We start from the raw sequence: 26,888 nt of genomic DNA, 5'->3' as shown, positions 1-26,888 counted from the left end.
ATTTCAATGAAATATTGAATAATGCATGGCCGAGGGGAAACTTGATTCCCTGCAGATACTTCTGCCTTTTTTCATTTCTCGTGGGAATATTCGGGAATTAGCTCTGGTAATTGAGTTTGCAATTCCTCCAAAAAGTCCTCCGAAACTTCACACTGTCAGAAATACAAAAAAATTACCTCCAATGTTGTTAAGTGATTTATTACTTTCTGTAACACACAATCGAGATTGCTTTTTGATTCTCTGGCAGTTTAAAACTTTGTGAGATTCCCCTAATCCGAAAGCTGGTGGATCAGAACCAGCCACGCCCACAACATCCATTAATGGGGCCCATAGTCCTGACGATGTGACAGGGATTCATAACAAATTGTTGCTCTGATGTTGATTAGACTTTTTGGGTGCCACCCTGGATGGTGAGGAGCAACCACCGGAGCTACATACGGAAGCAGTCCACTGTGGTCATTACACAGAAAAAAAAACTAATAAACAAAGACCATTTTCTCTAGAAGACTTCTTAAACTCTTATATCTTAGGAATATTTATTAATATTCCAAGTCAAGGCATCAATCTCTAAGATTAATGATATTTTTTGAATCCCTAGCTTTTTTTCTCAGTGTTTGGCTTGTTTCCCCTCAGTCGTTGTCCGACATCAGTCACATCTTCAATTGAATTGAATGGACGTGTGTTCCTGACGGCCGGAGCCGCCTCAAATTTTGTTTAGTTTTCGTTTTTGTACTTTATTTTTATTTATTATGAGCCCCCTCCATGGGTCCGAGGGGTGTACGAAGAATGCTGTTAATGACTGATTGTGCGTTTCTCAGCGCTTCGCCAAATGGAATTTTGATTGCATCCGCTTACGTGCCGCCTCCCTGGGAGATCATTAAGGGAATCCGTCTTGGTCCTGCTCTTGGTCTAGTTAAATATGTCACGTCAGCAATTATTTGGCCACATGAGGCTCACAAACATTGAGTTTCTTCGCCGCTCTCCGTATTTGGCTGGAAAGGAAGGGAAATACATCAAAATAATTTCGGCGTTTATGCGCAATTTCTTGGGTTCCATTTTTGCATTTCGGATGATTCTCATTTATTTTATTGTGCAGTCGAGCGCATAAAATGTGCAATAATAAATGCTGACTGCCGACCGGCGACTGGCGACGACTTTGTCCTGTCCGCGTCCTTTTTCCCCCACTCCCTTTGACTTAAAACTTTATGTGCATATAACATTTTTCGCCCATACTCCGCCTCGGTCCGGGAGTCCGGACGGACTTTCGGTTGGTTGGATGGTCGGTTGGTGGCTGGCATCGTTAACATCATCAGTGAAGCAGTCAAATGCTAATAGCTGCCATTTCCTGCAGGTCCAGCCAAGAGGAGCGGAACTGGGAGCCAGGAGCTAGATGCTGGATGCTGGAAGCCTGAAGCCGAATTCAGGAAAATTATGCGCACAAGTCGAGTTGCGTTCTTCTCCGCTCCAGTATTTTTTCTGTGCGCCTTTCTCGGTTCACTCAGTTTGTTTGTAGCATCCCCACTGATTATGCTTTGTCAAAAAAAAAAAATATAGAGAAAAATGCTAAAATAAAAATAAACTTAAAGAGAACAAAAAGTGATGGGGAAAATACTACAAAAATGTTGCATTTTCATTGTAAGTTGGTATCAAGAATTTACATTCTAAAATATGCAGCAAATTAAAACGGGAAGAACTTTAACAAGGGGGCGGAATATTTTGGGATGTCAAGCGAACTTTAAGATCGTAAACTACATAAAATGTAAATCAGTTCTTTAATGGGTACCAGCTTAGTTTTCCTCATACTGCACCATCCAGTTTAACTAACTTTTTATGGATTAAGAACTTTGTAAACTTTGCACAAGTCAGGCCAAGAGCTCTTGTTTAAGCTCTCTTTTGAGTTTCATTCAAAAAGGCAATATATTTTCTTTTCCGAGCCGAACTCGAGACAGTAACAAGCAATCATAATAATATTACTCCCGTATTATGTGTCACTGATAGATTTAACAAGCCACAACAACCAGCTATGCAAAATGTTTGTGCCATAAAGAAATTCCGCAAATCATTACGACACAACCGCAAAATATAAGACCTCGGCGTTGAAACTTTCTGACGTTGAAAGGCGACAAAGAAGGCAATATACTAACAGAGAGAGAACCATAGACATTATGCCATAGCCAGTGAGGGAAAATTGAAGAAAAATAAGTTTCGCCAGAGGACACCTCATCCTTGAGCCACGTCTTCTGTTATCCTTCGACCTTCTTGTTCTTTGACGGCGTCAGATAAATTGAATCAAACGAGGAGCACAGCCAAACTTTGCATGCGTCGAAATTCAATTCTAATTAACATAAATTTCCACAAATGAATGTCAACCACAGGAGGCAGTGCTGAAACGCGAAATAAAAGGAATTCCATATACTTGGTAAGTATATTCGACGAGGTGATACTTGTGAGATATAAATATTCGGTTCTTCCAGAGTGCGAGTGGTACTTTATAAAATAAATATGTATTATCAGGCTCAGGAAGGCTTATTTAATATCGGGTATCATATAGTCAAGGAATTATCCATTTTCAAGTTGTCTGCTTAACTGTTATACCCCGAAGGTCTATATTCATGAAAGTAAAACCCAATACTTCGGCACACACGTACTCCTGGGTAACTCGTAATTTAATTTATGTAGCGTGGAAACTTTTTCGGCAGTCATAAGTTAAGCCGCCCCCAACAACAGGTGTAGAGTGGGCGTGGCTGTGGGCCCCTGAAAAGAGCCCTGAATGCAAAGGGCCAACTTGATCTCGACTTGCCAGCTCGCTCTTGTGGGCCAAATACAAAGTCTTTCCTGGATGTCCTGGGTGTGGCATGTCGCCCACAGCTTCCGGCCTCTCCAGCTCCAGCTCCTTCCGGCTATCCCCTCCGCCTCCGCTGCCGCACTTTCCCGGCCAGTGCTGCCAGCTACTAATGAGCTCCACAACAAGCACAAATATTATTTGAGTGGAATTTATGCACAGAGTGGGTGGAAGTGAGTTCGTTTGAATAGAATGTGAAGGATATTTTCGGGGAGGAATTACTCTTGGAAGTATGGAAACTATTTGGTTTCGTTTAGGCAAAAACTGTACCAATTATACAAGAAATTTTTAAGAAATATTTATTTAAAAGCTTAATTCAGCATTTCATTTACTTTAAAAACAAGTTCTTAAAAACAAATTCTTGGTAGAGCATTCCAGTTTCGTATTATTTAGCTTCTTCTACATTAAAAATTTCTGCTTCGCCTCCTGCTTTGTTCTTGGAGCAAAAGTTGCCGGAAACGGAAATGGCATTTTGTGTTCTTCTCCAATTGAAAACGCAAGGACTCGTTCTGCGACTTGCAGGGGCGGCGCCGAAAAAGTTGACTTAACTTTTCACTTGAAGTTGCCGAATAAACTTTAAATGAAGCAGCAGGAGCCCGAGCCTGAGCCTGAGCGATGCGGCGATGCAGATGCACATGGCATAGCCCTGGCAGACCCTTCCGCCCCTCGGCCCTTGCCTTTTGGCAGGACGAGGGATGTCCTTTGCCCTTCTGGACGGCGATAACGGAGCGGCGCATGTCAGGATCAGGATCAGGATGCGCGGAACGACGCCGAGAATATGCAAATTAGATACAAATAGTAGTGAGCAAGAATAAAATGAAAGGCACACGAAGAGCCAGCGAATGTAAATGGAAAACAAAATAAATTCCACGGAAATCCCTGCACGTAGCACGAGCCCAAGGTAGATCCTTCATCGGATGACAGAGACCCTGGAGGTGGTGGTGCTGCTAGAGGTGGTGGTGGTGCGTTTCCAATAATAAAGGGTGCATCTGGAGCAGCCCTCTGCTTTCAGCCATTTGATATGCACAGCGTCATAAATAATGTTCAGCATTTAATTTCATTTCCATTTTACGATATGATATTCTGGCGAGGGGCCTTGCCGACTGCTGTTTCAGTTTCTGTTTCTGTTTCCGTGGCAATAAAATTTCCAAAATTGTATTTTTCTTTCGCAAAGTTGTTCGCGAAACGAGGCAGCATTTGATTTTATGATTTTCCGACAACAAACTCGTCCCTTTGGCCAGAACTATTGAGCGGCAACTTCCCAACTTTAGTGTTATTAAATTGAAAAAGTTTCCATCTTGTTGTAATTGAAAAACCAATATTTGCATAAATGTTGCTCAAGCCGTGGACAGTAAATTGTTGCGGAAAGTTGCCCAGATTTGTATACATTTCGTACATGTCCTTATATTCCTAGTGAGCTCCAAATCGCATCAATCAGGCTCGATGCACACTCAAAAGTTATTTTAGGCTTTATGATTACGGAATTCAATTTAAAATGATCCCTAATAGCCAGTGCAGCAACTAATTTGGACGAAATGTATTAACAAAGGCTCTATCAGGGACACCATCTAGCTGGTGTGGCTTAAGCCTAATGCCAACTTGAAATAGGGGCTGTACGGCCCAAGATTTGCATGTCCATGTTCGTCTTTATTTATTGATTGATATGAGTGCGTGGACGGTACACAAAGGACAATGGATGGGTAGGACTCGACCACACCTCGGACCTCCTGGCAATAAAAGCCTCCAGCTTAGAAGCAGTCACTCAGCAGAGAGCCCTCTCCTCTCAATCCGGCCCTGCACCGCATGTATCTTTCATCTTACGGTTGCCATGACTGCGATTTTCCCTCAAGCTTCAGTTCCTATTGATGCACTAGGAGAAAAGTATTTCAAATAATTCGACAAGTTAAGAGTCAAAGGGTTTATTACTTCATTTTCATCTATTTGCCCATTTTTTAAGTCATTAGTGTTTCAAAATTAATTTAAATGAAGCCCTAATTTTTGCTCAGTGAATGTGTGGCAGCACTTGCTTAGCCATCAGTGATTTATGCCACTGTACGGACACTGCTGATGAAAAGCGCCCACCTGTCCGCTGTCACTCTGTCCATCCATCCTGTGCATTTGTCCCTCTGTCCGTTGTCCGCTGTCCGCCTGTCGGTTTGGAATGCCTGCCATAGTGGCTCAAATTATTATTGCCAAGTGCACTCGGGCGTATACGCAATGCTTTTTTCCACTTGAGCATGCCAGTTGCAAAAACAATAACAATGCATGTCTATCACTGGGAATATTAAATGGTTATTTTTATTTATGGGAATAAAAATAAAGAACTATGTATACAAAGAAACATGAATTAAATTTAAGAAATATTTCATCAAATTATGTATATATTGAGTTTAGTTTGTCATTCTCTAATTTTTATTATTCTCATATAAAGTTTATCAGACCACTATTGATTTCACTTTTCCAATAAAATACACATTTTCAAATGCTAAGACCAAAAATGAACTCGATTCAAAAGGAATTTGTTCGCTTCAATGTAGAGATTCATTTCTTGGCTGGCTTGGCTGGCTGGAAGCAACAATTGCAATTTGTGCTCCCACACACAATTGTGGATTATTCATTTGCAAAAGTTTTTCCCATCCAGACACATCCACCATATATTTTCCCAGGCATTGTTCTTGTTGTTGATGTTGTCAACTTTGGATGTTGGGATGTTGGGATGCTGTTGGGACGGTGGGTTGTTGCAAGTGCAACAGCATGATGATGGTGATGTGTGGCAATGCGATGCTGCAGATGGGACTCCGGTGCTTCCTACCCGGCTGTTGTGATTCAGTTTTGCCATTTTCTGCGAATTAAGCCAATTTATATGCAGTCAGAGTACAAAGCATTATTGAGAAACGACAGGCCAAAAATAAAGAAAACGCTGCCATGGAAATTAATAATTGTTTTTGAGTTGTCGAGTTCAGTTTTTTGTTCTTAATGGCCTGGAGGGGGATCTGCTTTGTTGCCACCGCTGCACTTCATTAGCGCAGAAAATTCGCAACGTTCGGAAATTGTTTTCCATTAGCGCAGGATGCGGAAGGAAGCGAAAGGATGCGAAAGGATGTCGAAGGATGGCAAAAGCAGAAGCCAAGGTACGGGAATGGCGGCTGCCGCTAAGCCTTTATGCATTTGATGGCTTTGTGACGTCAAGCCTTGCCACATGTGGGCCGGCTGGTGGGTGGCAAACTTTCTGCCCCACCAACTCGTTAGACAAATTGAAAATGTTGCCGTCAATTGGCGTTCTCCGAGCCAAGCACAAAAGTTTTCCGTGTTAAAGAGTGAAAAATTTCTAATTGGGCTTGGCAAAGGCTTTCTCGGATCAGAGAGTTTAGCTGGTAAGCCGCCATTCTCCTACTTCGTCCTGATGATTCCCCCATGGCATAAATCCTCAAAGCAAATTTCATATTCCCTGTATCTCTCAGATGCCAGCTGCTGAGTTTGCCGTTGTCAACGAGTCCTTGCTGCTCATAATTCAATATTTATTTGCGCATATTAAAAATACTTTGGCCATGTACAAAGTTCAAACAGCACCAAGCAGTGAGCCAGAAAGTGCACCCCACTCCGGAGTCCGGACCATGCCCCACCATATGTATACAATATGAAGAGAAACTTACAAAATAAATATTTTTGCAATAAATAGCAAAAACTTGGCCAGATGTGTGCGTGTACTTGTTTGCGTGTCCACTAACAGAGACCGAATGAGTGAGAGAGAGCGAAAAAGAAGGATGTAGTGAAGGATACCATTGTACATGTCATGGCCAAGATGGCCAAGATGGCCGGAATGGAGAGTCTTTTGTATTCGCCGCTGCGCTGGCTTGTTTATTTATTCTGTTGCATGTTTGTCCTGCTTAAGCGAAAGACAAACAAATGAATCTACATTTCAAAATGGATTCTATTTGCAGTTCCATTCAAGTGCAAATTGCACATTGCAAATAAGAACTTGAGGAGGCCGGCATTAAATATTGGTTGAGTTTCAATTCGCCACTCAATAGATGGCTCGCCCAGAGTTAAAGTCCTTCTTCAGGAAACAGGGAGTTTGAGGCCGAGAAGTTTTCCTAACCAGCTAACCCAGAAAATTGTTACCTGACCGCATCTTGGCAGTTGAGAAAATCTAATAGCCAAATGCCAGGGCCTCTACATACGTACATATGTATATCCTGGCTCCTGCATATGCTGGCTCTTATGTACACTGGCCTGTGGAAGTATCCACGGCAGGGAAAACTTTTACCAACTTTTTTGGGCGTCCGAGAAAGGAAAAAAAGGAAAAATAAAATGTTGACAGGCCACAACCGAGCCAGCCCAGCAAAGCACTCATCGATCCATTAAAACCCAAAAAGAAACGAAAAATACCAATTGGCAGCAGCAGCAAAAGCAGCACCATCAGCAGGAGAGGTTTCAGCGTCCCAAAAAGGACTCAAGGACTCGTAGGTGGATGCGGAATATTTGCTGCCAGCTGCGACCGCCAAGCGACTGATGAGGTTAAGCTGTCAGGGCATGAGCACAGGTAGTCAAGGTTGCCATAGCAATAACGCCATAAAAGAGAGTCCTTACTAAGCTTGTGCTTGTATTTGTGTTGTGTGTGTGTGTGCGTTGCTCATACGCCATGTTGTGCGCAGACCGACAAGTAGGATTTTCAGGGCCGGGCTATAAAAGCCGTTGCCATGTACAGCCCGCCGCAGAGATGCTCCGCAGTTTCCGTTGCCAGGTAGCCTCCCCCTGTAAGCCTGTTTCGGGTTGTCCTGGCTGGAGTCCTTCTGGCCCGGTTCTGGCTCTCGAGTGGCTGGCCGTTTCCACATTGTTTGCCCGGCCGTCCTGCAAGCTGGCAAAACTGTTGGAAAAAGCAACATTTCAGTTAGCCCGGGGACTAGATGTTCTATTGGACTGAAGAGAGCTCAAAGTGCCAACAAAGATTTAAAGTTTGATTAGTTTTCGGAGCTGTTTCCTTCAAAGTTTGCCTGCTTCATTTTTATCAATCTAACGAAATATTAGAAAGGGAATTCAACAGAGATCTTTAAATTAATAGATCTCTAGAGATACATATTTTTGAAAAGTATTGTATTAAAATGTCAATATCTATTATGTATTGGTTCTTACTTTTAAGAACATTTCTGATATACTGAAATATTATAGCCACATACTATCAACATTTGGCAATTTTAGATAGCCCCCAATACCATAGTTTTTCTTGCAGTGTCTGCGATGGCGCCTGCGCCATTTAATTCGCTGGAAAAAACATGGCTGCGCTCACGGCCAGGACACTCTGGCACTCATACACTGGTACTCACACCCGCACTAATACACCCGCACCAGCTGAAGACAGACAAAGACCATTTCCCCTTAACAAATGAGCAAATACACTCACCCGTACACCCGTACACCCGCACACTTGCTCACACACACCCACCCGCACACTCATACATACACACAAAGAGAGTGATTTCTACTCCGACGTGCTTTGCTCACAGTTGTGCAAACGATTTTCAACACATTTACAATTATTGTAAATGTGTGCAAAATTTCAGACCCACTACCAATACACACAGCCCTATATATCCCGCCGTGTGGGTGTTGGCCATAAAGGAGCTCTTGTGCGTATGTCTGTGTGGGTGTGTGAGCCAACTGAACATTCGATTTTACCGGTTGTTGCTTTTTGCCGGTTTTTTACTACCACTGGGTGGAGGCACGGAGGCTGGGGGCCGGGCCAGAGGAGGGGCAGCGACCCCCACGGCGAGTGGATGAGGGGAAGCTGGGGAAGACTACAGAAGGGGACTCTGAGTGCTTCTCGTCGTTTTGGGAATTTGAATGCTCCGAGCTGGGGCAGCTTTTTTGGGGTCTGTTCTTTTTCTGGTTTTTGGGTCCATATTCCCGTTGCCATATTTGATGTTTGGCCCTTGTCCTGTTTCGATTTCTCACCAAAAGCCACTTGGTCAACTTGGTCCTTTGTTCGGACCGTTTGGGCCATCTATCTGACTGCTGGTCAGGTCCGGGCGAGCCATCCCCACGGAAATACGTTTGCGGCATGCTGATGTCCAGCGATTTATTATGGCTAAGATAATGATGCCTAGTAGGCCCGTCTGTGTTCAGATACTTGCTTAGCTCGGCCAGAAGGACCCACATTTCAGACCCTATATCCACAATGGGGGCTATTAGGTAATATCTGGCACTATTAAAATGATTAAGATCTGATCTTAATTGCTTGGAGCTTCATCCTTTAAATGTTTCCATAATGAAGATCCAGGAAAAAAATAAGAAATAAGCAATCAGTCTGATGGATTTCCAATCAGCGATAAATAATTTAAAAACATGATGATTTATTTATAAATAATTTTCCACAGGCTTGTTTTTCTCTGCCACTTCATGGTGTGTGTCTGTGAGGAAAAGCCTCCTCTGGATGCGGTTGTTGTTCCTGTCCAAGTCCATAGCCCAGCCCCTGCCCCTGCTTCATTCCGTATCCCTGTTCCTGGCATACTAATGGCCGGCCAGACGCCATTGGAAACACCAATACAAAGGCAATGTCGATGGCCGCCATTGTTGCGGCCACTGCGCGTAACGGTTCGCGTTGGCGTGGCGGGAAAAACAACAATGGCAGCAAAAACTGATCACACTGAGAAACAAATAGATGCAGTTTAAGGCAATTCTTTTCCTGAAATAGGGTGGGAAGGGAGGAACAGATCCGAAGTACCAGGTATTGATACTCTTATAGTAGCAGAGATACAATCCGAAGTATCTCCCTAATTCTTTCAGTGTACATTTCACGTATGGATCGAAATGCTCAGACAACAAAACACAACGACAACGACAATAGCAGCTTTGAGTCGACTAAATGAAATGAAATCAACATGGCCAACCCGAAGGATACGAAATGGAAATGCAACGTTGCCAATTTTTCGCAGAGAATTTTCATTTTGCTTTCCATTTGTTTTGGCTGCGGCCTGGGTTGGTTATTCGCCCCCTCACTCGCCCCCAGAACAACCTCATTAAGCTTCCCAGAATTTAATTGCCGCATTTGTGCTCCTTTTTCCATTTTTATTTCTTAAATGAAAAATAAACGCTGCATTGTTGGCTCTTTAACGTTTCACTCCGCATCGCCACTTTCGATGAATTTAATTATTTTTACAGTGTTTTGCGTGTTTCCGAAAGGCAATTAATAAAATTGAAATGGCTGAATTTCCGGCCTTTAGAAAAAATGCCATCTAGTTGCGGCACTTAGTGGGCCAATTTTAATAAATTCAATTGTTGGGTGCTGGGGCACACAAGCCCTTACCAAAAATGCTGCAGCATTGACCAATTTATGGTAGTTGCCTCTCAGTGCAAAAAGTTTTAGAATGAAATTTCCTGCCTCGTCCTATGGCAAATTGATTGGAAAATATTTACAAAAGTAGCAAAGGGACCATTGTGTAATATTTTATTAAGCAAATTTGTTTACTTTACTATATCAGGGGGCGCCAAGAGGGGGAGGAATTATTTCCCATTGAAAACAAATGAATCGTTTCCAAATTAAACTAGCCAGTGGCAAGTAATTAATCAAATTACACTCATTTCACATAGATGGAAATTGCAATGTTATTATTCAGTTTAAATCTTATAGAAAGTACACTGAATTACTCCTATTCAATGGACTTTGATCTTGTGAATTTTTTGTGAAAGTTCGGTTACACATGAATCCCCGTTTTATGCCCCCCAGCGGACTTCCGCTGATAATAAAATAATAATAAATTCTGCATGAACTTTTGCCTCCAGAGTCCGGTGTGGGGAGCCCAGGGCCTGAAGTCCAAGGGAACCAGCCATATGTGAAAGACGATGTCGGCGGCGGCAACGTCATTGCTTTAATTTATAGAAAAACTGCAAAAATATTCCCTCCTCGTTTGCAGCGCTTTTCCCGCATTTTCCGCTGCCATTTTCCAACTATTTTTCCAGCCAGTTGGTAGTCGGTGGGCAAGGCGGTGCCAACATTTTCTAGTATTTGCGCGCTCCAAAAACCACTTTTCATGCCCGTCAGTTGCAGCTGTTACTACAAAAGCGAACTGAGAGCTTTTTGGCCCGTCAGCCGGGGCCAATTCTTTTTTCCTGCCAGTGTCCTGGCCCTCGTCCTCATCCTAGACTCGTCCTAGTGGCAAAAGGGAAAATTCCCAACACCAAACTAAAGGCATTTTTCCAGTGACTGCCTTTGTCTACGAAGCATTTGATAGAATTTTGTGCCCAAAAGAGGGAAAAGCTTGTTATCACTCGGTGCCCACATCTGTCACCTTCTATAAATCAGCCAGAAGCCCACAACCACACACACGTCCTGGAAGGTCTCGCCCGGGTTCGTGCAAGAAAATTCTTATGAAGGGAATCGACCAAAAGGCGAATCCTTTATTGGGTTGTGTGCATGTTGTGGCATCCTGAGCCACTGTCTTGGCCTCGTCCGGGCCACTTTTATTATTTTGTAACTAATTCCCTTAATGGAAACTTGCACAATGATGTTAGGAAGCAAAGTTTGCTGTTGTTTCCAAGAAAAAGGAGTGGCAGTGGCACTGGCAGGTTGGACCTCGAACAGGATGTACTCTTTATTGCAACTAGAAGGGAGGAATTACTTAATTTAATTAAACGATGTTGTTGAACAAGTATGCTTTCTGTTTGTTTTTGTCGAGAAAATACATTTAAAGAGTCCTTTAGTACCTTGATTACCAAAAACTATCTTCTTTTAAATTTTTCCGAGACAGACTCCTCCATATTTTAATATGCAAATGTTAATGGATGGAAAATCCAGAGACAATCACTACACTGGCAAAGTAAACCAAGCCAGGGGATAGAGTATGCCCGAGTGCTCCACATAAAGTATGCATAAAGTATTTGTTTATGGAGGGAATCGGGATCGGAGGCGCGGCTGAATTGCTCTCACGCATAAAATATTAGATGCCGCATTGCAATTGTTGCCTTACCATGTTGCGGGTGTTGCATTGTCTCTATGTGCGCATGGAGTGTGTATAGAGTGAGTACTCTTCCCTGGGTATTTTAGCCATTGTAAGAGCCACCCACCAGCCCGCTATCCTGCCACCCGGCTTGTCTGTTGTTCGTGCTGTCGCATTATTCTTCCGCATTTGCTGCCACTTTTCTTTATCTCTCCAGTAGCAGCAGCAGTAGCAGCCGAAGCAGTGGCAGCAACAGTGGCAGGGGCATAGAGTTCCTGCCCCTTTGCCCTTCGACCTCCTCCAACATTGAATTCAATATCTCGTGTTACATTTCATTGCATGCCCAGATTTATTGTAGCGTAATGCCAAACGCTGCCTGCGCCCCAAATTGTAACATCCCCTGCTTCCTCTCCGCACTTTTTCCCCTTATATTAGAACTGGGCTGAGATACATTTGGGTGTTGTCGGTAGTCCGGGAAAATCCATTGCCCAGAACAATGTCGTAAGCCTTTCCAGCTTAGCTTGCAATTCGGCCTTTATTCGACTACTTTTAATGGCCAGGACTAAACTTTTATGATTTCTTTTTTGTCGGGGCTTTGTGGGTTTATTGTTTTCAGCCCAAGACGTCCGTTGCACATGTGTGGCGAGATTGTTTTATCTTTTTACAATCGGGGATTACCAATTTGATGGCCTCGAATATGTTTTATCTGCCTAATCAGATTTATTTTAGCTTTTAGGCCTTCAAACAATGGTTCTTATTACTTCTTGGCCTCTTCTCCATCGGCTAATTTAATCATATTTATATGAAAAGTCTTCTTAGACCAGTCTACTTCGCCAAGAGCACCCGAAATTCATGTTAATTCGCAAATTAGTCGGTCGGGGAGGAAACAGACTCACGAAGAAATACACAAATTCAATTCAGGCCTGTGTCGGGCGGAAATTTGTAATTTTCTCTAATGCAAATATGCGATTTATTCCATGAGAAAATTAATATCCATCATACAGGAGCTACATCAAAGCGAAATCTGATCCTGGCCCGCCCACCAGTACGAGTCCGCAACATGATTGCTATTTCCATTAAATCGAGTATCTATTTTCAAAATCCTTCATTACTCTCGGCACGACAGCTATTTCAAAAGACATCCTCCCCCAGCCCCTGCTCTTGCTCCTGGCCACTTGTAAGCCATCTTAATTATAGGCACATCCAAATGGGATACTTTTCACATGCAACCAGGAAAATGCAATATCCTTTGCATTCTCTCCCCACAATCCTAGCGTTTGTTTGTGTAAAATTTATATATTTTCAATTTCCGCTTTTATGAGTGAAGTGGGGGCAGAGTCGAACACATTTTCATGCATGGCCAAATCAAATGGCCTCCGTACTCATAAAGGGCCATAACTATGTGCGCTCGGGTATGTGAAAGGATCCCAGGACTAAGCAAACACATATGCTGTGTGCTCGCCAGGATGCCATTGGCGGTTGAAATGCAGTCGAAGATGAAGCCCGGACATCGATGAAAATGCATTGAACTGCTTATGCAAATGCCAATCAAAAAGCGGTGGCTTCGGGCGAACAGACTACTGTGGGAGGATTAAAGCACATATGCCGAAGGATATCAAAATGTCTGCTTTTCAGAGACGGATATTCTTTTCAGATATACTTACAAGAGTGCAGAGTGTGGAATCAATGGAACCAATACATATTAAAAACAATAAACAATTATTTACTTTATTAACTTTCATAATGATAGATTTTTCCTCCTCCAGGACCTCGATAACTATTTGCTTTAATTTGATATGCTTTTCCCATTTCAGAAACTCATTTCAGTTTATATGTTTCTTATTCCTCCAAGGTTCAGGCCCTAAGATAAGCTTTTGCCTTTCCTTCTTTGTGTTCCAGGGCCATTTAATCGATATTCAGAACACCAATGGCAGCCATCCTGGTTGCTTCAGAGATATGCCAAGGATATGGGCGAGGATTCGGCAAGTTTCCTCGCCCGAAAACCCATTTTCATCAGTAATCTGGCGAGTAATCTGCATTGAACAGTTATTAAGTTTTCAAAACCCAAAAAAAGGGAAAACCCATAAGGCGTAGCATAAGCTAGAGCTCTCCCAGGATCCCCTGGCCCGCCAAAAAGGACCTAGCCGAGTGTCCTGGGGCTAAAAACAAACAGAACCAAAAACCACCCAAATGCACGAGCAGTTTATGCATATGCGAAATGGAACGCACACGCCCGGCTGCTCCTGCGAGTCCTGCGAGTGTTGTGAGTCCTGCGAGCTGCAAGGAGTCAGGATTGCGATCTGAGCCGGAGAGGGGAAGGGGCAGCACAGCTCAGGGCTCTGCCTTCATTTTCATGCAAGCAAATTTGCATGCCAAAGCGGTAAGGCCTGCAGAAAAACAACAACAACATCAACAACAAGGACGACGGCATCAGGATAAGTCCCTAAGGCATGCAGTCGAATATGTGAGTGCATTTGAGCGTGTATGCGTGTGGGTGCAACAGCAAATATGGCACAGTGAGAAAAAAAACTTGAGACCAGACTCAAAATTGGAACTTGGAAAAAAGAAAAATATTTGCTTCCCATAGAGGTCTGATGGTTTCGTATAATAGCATTTAAAAAGCCAAAATAATAAATAAATGACATGTTAGTCCCCCTTTTGTTATCAGTGTAGTATGCAAGGATATGCAAAACTTTGCTGCGCGTAGAAAAGCGCAAAAAAACGTTGGAAAGAAGTGAACAAATTGCAAGGATATATGCTCGCCTCCGTGTGGGTGTGGTCCTTTTTCATGTAACTAAGTAAGACCCACAGCCACCCACTCCCTACACACCCCCTAAATCCCAGCACTTTGTCAAGCACGTTTATGTTATTTTTACCTTTTTTAATCAGTTTGGATTTTTCATGCTCCGGAGTCAGGACTTTTTACGGCCAAAGAATTTTCTTTAAATATTTTTCGTTCCTCTGCTTCCCTTTCCTGTTTAAGTTGAGGACGCAGGCACTCTGGAGAGAAATATTGCAAATTTCCTACTTACCAACTTTTTCTGCTCCTCTGGCTGCTCATTTCTTTGTCAACTTAGAAGCTTGACAGCGTCATTCGTTGCTTTTATGAGTTGGGGGGCAGATAGGTGGGCAGGAAGTTGCTGCCACGCCCCCATTTCGCCTGTCGCTGTCCTTGTTAGGTTGTAGATTTTCCCGGGAACACCTGCATTAAGCCCCGTCTAATGCATATTTGTGCGACGGCTTTCCACGTACCGACCCTGCTGACGTTAAATTAATTTCCGCTAAAGAATTTATAATCCTGCTTCCCCTTCATGCCTGGCTGGGCTTATTGGCACTTTTAAGATGCCTGTCTCCGAGTTATCCTCGGATTTAATAGAAATCTTTGTGCAAAGAGAGAAGATAACTCAAGAGAACTTTTTATTTGAGTTTATAATTTGTTATTTTAATTTATCATCTTGGCAATATGGTGCGTGTGGATTCATGAAACTCTTTGTGTGCGATAAGTTTGAGTTTAATAAATTGGTATATTAATATCACAGAGGTCTTTTCATGATGAAAGCTAGAAAAGGTATTATAAGCTCAATATAGACTGCTTAAGTATATAATTGAAAACATTGCAAAAAGAAGGTTTAGATATATCCAACTTCTGAGAGCACCATATATAGTATGAATAAAATGAAAAAAAAAATGGATAAGTTTATGAAACTCCATATATCTTAAAAATGAAATTATGTGTTATTTGTCAACTTCTTAATTTTCTTTTATGTTTTTATCACTTTTTTTAGCACCAATCAAATAAATTTTTTATTTTTAATATGTCGTTTGAGATTTGTAGAGTTTCGTTCGCTCTTGGCATTCACCGCGTGCCTTATGGTCGAAATACATATAGGCCTACAGTGGATACCAGGAGAAAAACGTACCAAACGACACAAAAGCCTCAGGGCAAGGCGATTGCATAACCATCTTGAATGGGAGAACGGAAACTCGAAGAAATATCCAAAGGCGAACATATCCTTGACCGAAAAGGAGCCGCATGAGGTCATCAAACGAAAGCGAAACCGAGAACGTAAACGCGAACCGGTTTGAACTCTCAGGGTTCCAGAAGTTTGTTTTCCGTTTTAAATATTTGAACTTTTTTTTTATGCCAAGGACTCGATTGGGAGATCCTTTCGCCGACGAAGTCGCGATCGAACTGCCCGAATTGGCGAATGCGCTGCGATACAAGAACCCCGATACCGGCCAGGGGTTTAAGTACTCACGATCGGGATGCGAGGAGAACACCTCGGCTTAGGGGATGATCAGGAGCAGGAGCAGGATCAAAGGATACGCGAGCAAGAGGGTGGGCACGATCGCGCCCTCTCGCTCTAGCCGCCGAGAATGAAATCCGGTTTCGGTTCACTTTGGGTTATCCTACAGGACCAGCTGCCTGTGAGTTTCATTCACCGATTTTGCCTGGCACATTTGGCTTAGGACATTCGAGTGTGCTCCCTCCGCCCTGTGCCCTTGGTCCTGCTCCCTGTTATTGTTATCCTTGCTGATTTTACGATTATGTGCATCTGTGTGCGTATCTGAATCGGAGTCGTGTGTATCCTTTTGCGTTTCATTCAATTTTTTTATGACGCTGCCGGGGCAATGCAATGCACTTTTTATATCCTGTTTATGCGCTCGTCTTCCCATTGAATGCAAGCTGTGATTTGCGCCCGAAGCTCCCAAGGCGGCAGCTGTGCATCTCCCCGGGAAAGGTGAATGAGCTCGCCTCCAGCGATCCGGCGACATGTCCTCATGTTTACAGTCGCACATTGTTGTCCGTTAAATAGCTGCCACTGGGTTATTGTACTGATTGTGAGGCCAGATAATGCCAAATTGATGGGCAAGGTATTAAAAAATGAAATTATGGGCTTTGATATGCAACCCCGCAAAACGGAGTCTATCTTGATCTAGTAACTCTTTTCTTTAAAAACCTAAAAAGGGCATTGGACTGCTTATCTTATGCCTATCTTGAGAATCGATTGTATGTGTTATATCCCTCAAATCTAAATAGTTTACTAACTAATAACCAGAACTATAAATCAAGCTGGCGCTTTGCCAATCGATATCCTTTGAAAGACAGGCACAAGGAGAGGCCGCAAATCCGTCACAGGACCCTAAAGGAAAACGGGCTGCATCTGGGAAATGCACAGCAAAGAAAAATGCAGCCTGAATGGGCTGGGACGGTCTGGGGGGGGATGGAAAATAGTTAGAAAATAGGCGGCTTTGTCCGCATTGTTGTCGTGCAGCAGCAGGAGCAGCTGATCGACAAACAGCCACATTTTGGCCTGGCCGGGCGAACTGAATAGGCTGAAACTGAAAAGGAAGCAGCGAGGTCCTTGTGGCCCGTGACACACATTTGCAGCAGGCGACGGAGGACAATGGGGTGGAAAATCTTCCCCCGAGCGTTTTCCCTGCAATGGATTTGGCGCCTAAAGCGGCAACAATGAAAATTGCATGAAATCAGCTGTGGCAGGACCAGCCAGCTGCACTCCGGTCCAGTGAATGGAAAACGAAACAGCTGACAAGCTCCCAGCATCCTTGACAACTCATTGGGTATTGATTTTGTCCTGTATTATGCAAATTTTCGCCTTATCTGTCAGCAACGTTTCTATTTTTTTGTTTCTTTATTTATCGATTGCCTGCAGCTCGCCCTAGAATTACGCTTCATTGAACAAAAATGTAACAAAAATAAATTTTCCTATAAGGGCTTAAATAATCATTTCTAAGGGAGGAAGAAGGACTAGCTAGGATAGATTTTTCTATAATTTAAAGTGAAAACCAAATTAGAACTATCATAGAACTATTTCAAATGGTCCTCTGCAAATGTTATGCATCTTACATGCTCATCTTTCTTTTTCTGTTCCCTCCATTATTTTTTATACTTTTCCCTGTTGGCTTACAAATTTCCAAGTCCTTTCATTCCCCGGCTTTTATGTGAAGACCCAAGTTGAGCATTCTATAAAGCGTTTTTCCCTGTTGCCTGTCTTTCTATTTCAATGCCCGACAATTAGCCTTCTTTGTTGCTTCCACTGGCTTTTTGCTTTCCTTTATTTTTTTGCTCTAATGTCGTCGTCGCTGTCGCATTGCTGCCATATGAGCACTTATGCATGATTTTAATGTCAATGGTTCGCCGAGGTCCCTTGCTGCCAAGCTTCTCGCCTTTATTGCCTCAGACAGGAGCAGGACACCCAAAGGACCTCGAGTGCGACTGGTAGTGTGCCGTGTAAGGCAGCTTGTTAGCCAAGCAATGAAGATGAAAGTGTTAGAGGTCATAGCTCTCTTTTTATAGATTTTTCTTGGCTTTATGTCAAGCCATTCGGGGCGGTGTTTACATCGGAAGTAGTGCAAATATTTGTAGGTTCTAGATGTAAAATTTAAGGGCTAATGGGGCAAGAAAAGTGCACTCTAAAAGCCATAAGACCCACACTCCTTATTCCTTGAGTTCGCCGAACTAAGTCCTTTGGAAAGATTCCATCTTAACACACACAAACTCCCGTAATCCTCTTACACATACAAAGTAAGCCGAATTCTGGATCTTTTTTGCGAAAATGCATCCAGGAAAAACTTGATCAACTTTTTCTGCTCAAAGGACACTGAATGGAACTATTTTCCACCTGATAAAAAGTGCCTGAGAAGTATTTTCTAAACCCACAAAGTCCTGAACTCCAACCTCCAAGTCCAAGTCCTAACAAGTGCAGACAACCAAAAAACTCAAAGAGAAAATTATAATAAAATCCGGCAAAAAGCAACGCGAATGAACTCGCGACGGCGGGTGCCTCACACTCGTAAAACAGGAACCCCCAGTCCTGAAAAAAGGACCAAAAAAGCTAAAGCTAAAATACGTGCAAAAAACGCAGCCAACAAATTTTTATGCCAGCCAAGCGTAAGAGATAACGAAGACCCGACTGAATCAAGTTGTCCTGTATGTCCTGTCTGTGTGCGAGTGTGAGTGTGTCGAGGATAATAAAACACGGACAGCTCGTTTTTTATGCAAAGCACGTTTCACTCTTTTTTGTAAGAAGGCAAGAAGTTTTTTAGTTGGGGAGCCAAACACTAGGCGACACATAAAAATGTAATTTCCTTCCGCTCAAATCCTTCTGCAAACTTAATCTGCCATAAATATACGAGTTCTTATTTTAGACTATACATAGAACTGTTATTACAAAAATAGTACAATTTTAGATTTTTCTTTAAATTTCCTTTGTCAATTGTGAATTTTAATAAATATTTAAAATCAAAGTAAAAATTGTGAAGCACAATGAGCTCTGAACTTTTAGATATCTCAGAAAAAATTGTCCCTTGAAAAATATAAAAAAAAACGATCAACCTTTTTAATCAGAATATTTCAGAATATTTTTATGCCTATTTAAAATAGTCCCCTTATAAAAAAATATTGAAATAATAGTTGAACTTTAAAAATTTCGCTCTCTGCATTGTCAACTAAAACGGAAGCTGCTCCTATAATTGATCGACACTTGGCGAGGCGAGCACCCAAATCCTATCCAGCCAGCCCAGCCAGGACATCCATCAGAGCTCAGAGCTCGTCAGAAATTCGCGCTGCGAGAAAAAAGTTTTTTGGGTGCGGTCCTTGACATCGCGCACGACGCATGACACTCGTTTCGGTTTGAGTGTACTAGTGTTCGTGCGTCGGTGTTACTGGTGTGTGCACTGGTGGGCTTGTGTGTGTGGGCATCCTGCGAGTGCTTGAGATTCGCAGGGTTGCCGCCTGCCAGCCCGCCAGCCTCCCATTTGCGGCTTCTCGTTTCGAATTCACGATGAACTCGATTTTACGACAGGCTTGCTTGCCCATCGCCTTCGCCCCCACTTCCTTTGCCTTTGCTTTCACAGCCTCTGCTCCTTTTTCCTTGAAAACAGACTCGGCTGGGGCCGATGTCGGTGCTGGTCCTGCTGCCGTAGCTGCCGTAGTGCCAGCCCACGCCCACACAGGCCCCGGTGAAGGCCCAGCAATGGCAAAGGAATATTTGATGAGTTGTACAAATTCAGCTCGTTGAAACTTTTCTGTTTGCACTTTTCTGTTTCTGTTTTCTCCTGCCCGTGTCCTTTATTTCGTCCTGGGTCTCTTGGACAACATTTGATTTGTGATTTCAGCAGGAAATTGAATTGGCCAAGTCTGACTTGTTCTTGCCAGGGGTATTCTTAGAGAAAACTGACCTAAAAATTAACTCAAACCATTCTCCAACCAAATTTAATTCTTAAATTATTTAATACTTTAATTATAATACTCACTCGATATATTATAAAGTGGCATCAGAATTAATTTAAACGCTGATGTTCGTGTTAAGACAACCAACATCAATAACGAAAAGGACAACAACAAACACCAAAATTGCAACATGACATAAAACGAATATTCCATTACAACATCAAGTACATACCCATGGAAATATTTTACATAACGCGCACTTTCGGTTACGAAATTAAAAATCAATTATAGATTTAATGATTTATGGGGGTTTCGGCTTTTAACCTGGACACTTTCGATTTTCTTTTATGATTATGGCTTTGGTTTTTCCACCGAGTTTTCACTTTTCGTTTCGTTGGGTTTCCGCTTCGATTAAAAAATGTGGACTTGTGTGGCTGTCGGATGGAGTTTTCTTGGTCAGCGTGTGAAATCGGATATATATTTTTGGAGCTATTGTCTAATGAAGCTTTCTGTCCCTCGGTCTTTGTCTGGGTCTGTGTGGGACCTATGGGTGTTAGTGGTAGGCAGTAGTAGGTGGGAGACCTGGCAGCAGATGGCGGCGGCAGGATCCTGGCCCTGGCTAAGGTTCTGGCTCAGACTCAGCGTCTCCTCCGCTGGTGGTGAGCGAGTTTACGGGAAAGCGCAGCACCAAGCGCACTAGTTGACGCCTAAACGTCTACTACGAAATGCGTTTGTTGTAGCGAACCCCAATTTCGAAAAATTCCAAATGGCGGCACACACAGACACAGATGCCCACACACACACAGACAGGCGCCCGGGCAGAGCAGCAGCTGCGCAGCATCCTTGCTCGCGTCTCTCAGTCGCAGTCGCTGCTGCTGGTGATTTATGTACAAAATGGCAAAAGGCAAAAACAAAATAATACAAAATACGCTCACAGGCACAGTTACACACACACAGCTACAAGCGGGCAGCCACAGCATCCAGCTCACACACACACCAATACAAACGCAGACGCTGAGACTTAATCCCAATAGTGTCCTGCCACGAGGGGTGGTGGCGAGCTTCTCTCGTGCACCTCGTCCTGCGTCCAGTCCCGGGTCTGGTCCTCTCTATTACATAGTTACTTATATACTTGGGTCGATCCTGTATCTGTGTGTGAGAGCTGTTGGTGTGAGTGTGTATCTGTATCTGTGTGAGAGGCTGGATTCGACAAGCAGACTGTTGCTGCCGGCTTTCGCTGTGAGTGGAAGCTTCTTTCGAGTGAGCCCTGGGAATCGAGTCAGAAGCTCTCTGCTCGAGTAAAGGACTTTTATTTAAAAATCGAAAGCTAATGGTTTTTTGAAACATAAACAATATACTATAATAATTGTGTCAAATAAAAAGGGACTTCGTAAGTTTAAAAAACTTTAAATATGTTATTTATTGTATTACCCAGAACATCTTTATGTTTGGTATAATTATCATGAATGATTTAAAAAATAGAATTTGCAATACTACAAATATTAAAAGTTTATTATAAAATGTATATTTTTGTTCATCTCTAAACTTTCATGTTTAAAGTATGTATTAAAGTCCAGCTAGTACCAGCTAAGCTCTACAGCTCTATAAACCACCTAATCCAAAACCACAATTTACAATGCACCGTGATGAAACATATTTTATTATAAATTGTGTTATGATAATAAAAACATTATTGCAACAGCAAATATAAACCCCTACCATTTTCCAGATTCGTAAACCTCATTCTAGTGTACTGTAGCCCCTCCCGAACTTTTACTCAAAGTTCACTCGAATGGAGTGACTTTCGTGTCTGTATATAGCCAGGATGCTGGAGGAAGGAAAGTTTTTTGGTATCTCTGGCTCTTACCTTCGAATACCAAGGTGAGAGGATACTCTGCCAGCAGAGATAACAGCAACTACAACAACGATAGCCAGCAGCAGAAACAGCAACATTAGCAGCAGCAGCAGCAAAAGCAAAAGCAGAAACATAATAAAAATCCATTTTTATAGTCCCGACAGAGGAAAGCAACCCCTCCCCTGCTGAGGCGGAAAAAAAACAGATTTTCTGGGATGCAAAGGAGGCGAAGTGGGGTGCCTCAGAGGGGTGGACAGGGAGGGTGTTCTGGATGATGTTTCAGCTGTGGCAGTGGAAGTAGCAGTGCCAGTAGTAGTAGTGGTGGTGGTTCCCAAAAAATTCTAGAAATTTTACTGCCTGCCTGCCAACGTCAACACAATTTTGAAGCTTTGCTTTTTTTGCTTTTGTTCGATGTTGCTGTTGCTGGTAATGTTGCTGTTGCTCCTGCTACTCCTGCTGTTGCTGTTGCTGCTGCTTGTGTTGCTGTTGCTCTTGTCACTGAAGTTGCTGTTGCTCCCGTTGTTGCTCCTGTTATTTTCACTGCTGTTGCTGTTATTTCTGTTATCGCTACCACTCCCCATGTTGCATGTCCTTTCGCCCATGTTGTTGTTGCTCCGGCCGAGCGCCGTTTGAGTGAGCGCGTGGAATGTTGCCATATGCCGCCATCTGTATGTACACCAATACATTAAACTCTTGATTTCTGTGCATGTGTATAGGTGTGTGTGGTTGGCGTTTTATGCTTGGTACAGTCGCTGGCAGCAGCAGCAACTTCTTCTCCAGCGTCAACGTCAGCAGCGGCATCATCAGCAGCAGCAACCACGACTGCGACGGCAACGCAAACGGCAGCAATAATGTCCGTCCGATCTGCCCAGACGAGCAGACTTTTGACTGTGCGGGGTAACCACTTTTTTGTGCTTCACGATGCTCAGGAATCGTGTTGTTATTGCTCTTGTTGTTGCTGTTGTTGGCTTTCCTTTGATTGCTAGTAAACAGGGTGCTGTTTTTTGTACCATATCCCTAGGCTTTGAGCTAGATAATTCAGAGAACCTAATGCTGGTAAAACTCAAATATAAGAACCTTAGTTGTGCTATTCGCTAAGCTTTTATAGGGAGTAGATCCTGGAATCACCCTGTTTTCGTCTATATTCAAGTTGAACAAGTGTGTAAGCACATAAACAGAGAAATGGAATTAAGTTTGCATAGCAAAAGAAAATAAACTGCTAAAATTATAATAACACGGTGACGCTGAAGGGACGGGGACGGTGGAAGGACATCAACAGCAACAACAACAACAACGACATAGAATGAAAACTAGTGTAAAACGGCAACAACAGAAACAGCAACAATAACACACCAAATTACACACACCTCCCACACCCACACCCACATACACAGGCTCACAGCAAGGCTGAAAGAAGCGAAAAGTGAAGAAAAAAAATAAACGAACTTGGTTTGTAATTTATAATATCCTTTGTCCTCTGCCGGCTTTTGTGTTCTGTGTTTTGTGAAAAGTGAAAATGTGTCTGCCTGTGTGTGTGTGTTCTTGTGAGTGTCACATACTTTTTGTGTCCAAACAGACACAGTTACAGGACTTGGCATTACTTTTGGCGTAGCTTCTTCGTCGTTTGTGTCGGGCAAATAGTTAAAACTAAAATAAATTTAGTTGTTGTGCTCCCGAGCTACCGCACGCACACACACACACACCCCCTATACTACTAACACTAACCAAGTAGACAGACAAAAGATAGCGCGGCGACGCCATCTTTGCTTTGGAGCTGCTGCTCCTTGGTTCTGGCGCTGATAAGTATGCTACGCTGGTTTCGCAGCCACTCTACTAGAGGCCAGCCACTGAAAGAAATTAAAAGACGTATTAAGTAATGATTGGGCTTAACTTTTATGATTTATTTATTTAATATTTCATTTTATTTTTAAAGTTTTTTAAGTTTGAAACCCTTTTTTTCTTTTCGTGCATCTTTCAGCTCCACCCGCCGCACGAAATCTCATTATATTTGTTTTATTTTATTTCGTGCCACGTCTTCGTCGTTTGCAGCAGCTTCTTGCCACTTGGACTGCTTCGTTTTGGCTTTTATGTCTATTTCCTATGCTTTTGGCCAGAAGTACTTTTGTGCAGGGCACGTAACTGACTCCGCTCCTGACCAAGCCCTCCCACTAGCAGGCCCACAGCATTGTAGTCTACTTACTTACTACTTAATGCGTGCTTAGTTATTGTTTTAGTGTGGACTTTTGTCTCGAAATTATTAACAATGGACGTTGCCAAGTGAAAGGTGCTCCTGGCTTTTGGTTGGCATGGGTTAAGGGGGATGGGTGGCCGTAATAGCATTTAATGCACCTGCTCTCCTGCCAACCCATACACCTGCAGTTAAGTTGCTTTGTTCAACTCGGGCATTGTCTTCTCACGCACACACTGACACACTCACAAACACAAACACTTCAGAGACACCATCATCGCCACCACCATCATCATCATCATCATCGTCCTGGGCATGATTATGTTGATTGTAAGCCGCTTTTAAAATGCTTCATTTTACGTGTGTTTGCTCATTATTTATTTACCTTTAGTAGCGCTTAATTTTCACTCATTGCCACAGCCCTTCCCATCCTTTTGTCCTTCCTCCCTCTGTTTTCACTCGTCCCCAACTGTTAAATTGCAAAACGTTAAGCTAATGATCTAATTTCATATTTATATCCAGCTTATTTCCATTTTATAATGGAGGCGCATTAAAATATTGAATTTTACATCGCCGCTCCTCCATATTTAATTTCCGATTCAACTGTTGAATGCTGTAAGCGCTTCAGGAAATTGTTGGTCTCGTTTTTGCCGAAACTGCCAACTAATTGGAGTTTGGCCCTCCATTTGAATTTATTTTGAGCGAGCAATTTAAATTAAAATGCAGGTACTAAATGCAAATATAATCGGCACAAGCTGCACTTAGGTTGATTAAAATAAACCTCGCTTAGTGGCAACTAAACAGAGCTTAGGGTAAATATTTACAACATTCTATTAATTAACCTCAGGTTTTGATGCGATTTTTTATTAAAAAAACAACCATTCAGCTTATATTTTGGTTTTTAATTTGGAAGCATTCATTTATTTAGTCAAAAAGTTGAGTCCTGGGAACTCGACTCGTTTTAACAAAATCGACAATCCGAGAGAAAAAACAACATGCTTAAAACGTCAAAATCGGCTTAGTATAAAATCTGCCCCGCAAAAAAAGACCAAAAAGACAAAATTATATTTCTCGGCTAACATCAACTTTATAAATAGCGGATCCCTGGTCAGGACCGCTCCCTATTTTATAGAGCTGAAACTCTGCAGCGGGATATAGCACAAATCTAACATATTAAGCACATACACAACATGGCCCAAAAGCAGGTGACGAACACCACGAAGATCCGCAATACATCTCTGAACCTCATAAACCAAGTGGTCGGTGGAAAGTATCACGTGCTGAAGGCCATCGGATCGGGCTCCTTCGGGGACATATACCAGGGCGTGAGCATCAAGGACGGGTCGGATGTGGCGATAAAGGTGGAGCCGTCAGACGCCAAGTATCCGCAGTTGATGTACGAAGCCAAAGTGTACGAGCAGCTGGCCGATTGTACGGGCTTTCCGGCCCTGTTGCACTTTGGCTGCGAGAAGAACTACAACGCGATGGTGATCGAATTGCTGGGGTCCTCGCTGGAGGAACTCTTCAACAAGTGCAAGCGCCGTTTCTCTCTAAAGACCGTCCTGATGCTGACCGACCAGCTGCTGCTGCGCCTGCAGTGCGTGCACGAACACGGATTCATCCATCGGGACATCAAGCCAGACAACTTCCTCATGGGCCTGGGCAAGAACAGCAACAAACTTTTCCTTATTGACTTCGGGCTCTCAAAGCGGTTTAAGGATATAGGCACGGAGCAGCACATCGCGTACCGCAAGGACCGCAACCTCACCGGCACCGTCCGCTACGCCTCCATAAACGCACAGCAGGGCGTGGAACAGTCGCGTCGGGACGACATGGAGTCGCTGGGGTACTGCATGATGTACTTCAACATCGGCAACCTGCCGTGGCAGGGCGTCACCGCCGCCACCAAAAAGCAGAAGTACGAGAAGATCCTGGAGAAGAAAACCAGCGTCTCGATCGAGGAACTCTGCAAAGGGTTTCCTGCGGAGTTTGCTCTGTACATGAAGTACGTGCGAAATCTCCGCTTCAAGGAGCCGCCGGATCACGTTTACCTTCGGCAACTCTTTCGCATTATGTTCCGCTCCTTGGGGCACCAGTACGACTTCATGTTCGACTGGAACCTTTTGGATATCCAAGAGAAGGAGCGTCAACGCCGGGAGCGGGAACGGCAAAAGGAGCAACACCGAATGTTGGACCGACTTACCTACGGACGCGAACGGGAGCGGGACCGACAGCGAGATCGAGAGCAGCGACGGAGCTCCGCTCAGTACACCGTACCACACTCCTACCGGCGAGTGTCCAGCAAATATGACCGCGACTGGATCGGTGATGGGACTCTCCCCAAAAAGTAGCGAAGATCGGGGGCAAGGTGGTCAGAGTTGCGGGGCAACGGCCACTGGTCTCCATATTATAGGAGAGTATCAAAATTATAATCATTCAATAGTTAATAGGGGTCTACGTTGGGACCCCCCGTTTTGGTGGAAAGTCATTTCGCAATCAGATCAGATCAGATTAATCCCGATCTTTAGAATTTACGAAGACTTGTCAAGAAAAATTTTTGTTTCCTATAATGGAAATTTTGGGCTGTTACTGCATGGGATTGTTTATTAAAATTATATTCTGTTAAAGTTCTTTAAACGAGTCTTCTGAGTGCCAGCATCAACATGTCCTCCCCATCTAGAATTTAATTATATCCATAATCAACGCAATTTATAATATTCTTTGGAAACTCGACTCGATTGAATAGTTTATAGCCAAGTTCCGCCTCCCCCCAGAAAGCTCTACGCCACTCTAAGTTTTCCATTAAGTGGGAACTTTTGCAGCGGGCTGGGGAGACAACTTAATAAACTGTCAAATTGTCATGTAAACGGGACAAA

At 43.2% G+C, this 26,888-nt stretch overlaps 1 protein-coding gene across 1 annotated transcript; it reads left to right on the top strand.

The window, feature by feature from the left end:
• Window positions 1–24,964: 24,964 nt before the first annotated feature.
• On the top strand, window positions 24,965–26,649 carry LOC108132235 (casein kinase I). Its single transcript, XM_017251563.3, has one exon. The coding sequence runs from the start codon at window positions 25,203–25,205 to the stop codon at window positions 26,361–26,363; it is 1,161 nt and encodes a 386-aa protein (XP_017107052.2). The 5' UTR covers window positions 24,965–25,202; the 3' UTR covers window positions 26,364–26,649.
• The last annotated feature ends 239 nt before the right edge of the window (window positions 26,650–26,888 follow it).

This window comes from Drosophila bipectinata, chromosome 2L (genome assembly GCF_030179905.1).
Source record: "Drosophila bipectinata strain 14024-0381.07 chromosome 2L, DbipHiC1v2, whole genome shotgun sequence".
Classification (NCBI taxonomy): Eukaryota; Metazoa; Arthropoda; class Insecta; order Diptera; family Drosophilidae; genus Drosophila; species Drosophila bipectinata.
Note: the sequence above shows the minus strand (reverse complement) of the source record. Positions and strands in the feature narration are given on the sequence as shown.

Coding starts and splice junctions, on each gene's coding strand:
- LOC108132235 (XM_017251563.3), top strand. CDS start 25,203: ATGGCCCAAAAGCAGGTGACGAACACCACGAAGATCCGCAATACATCT.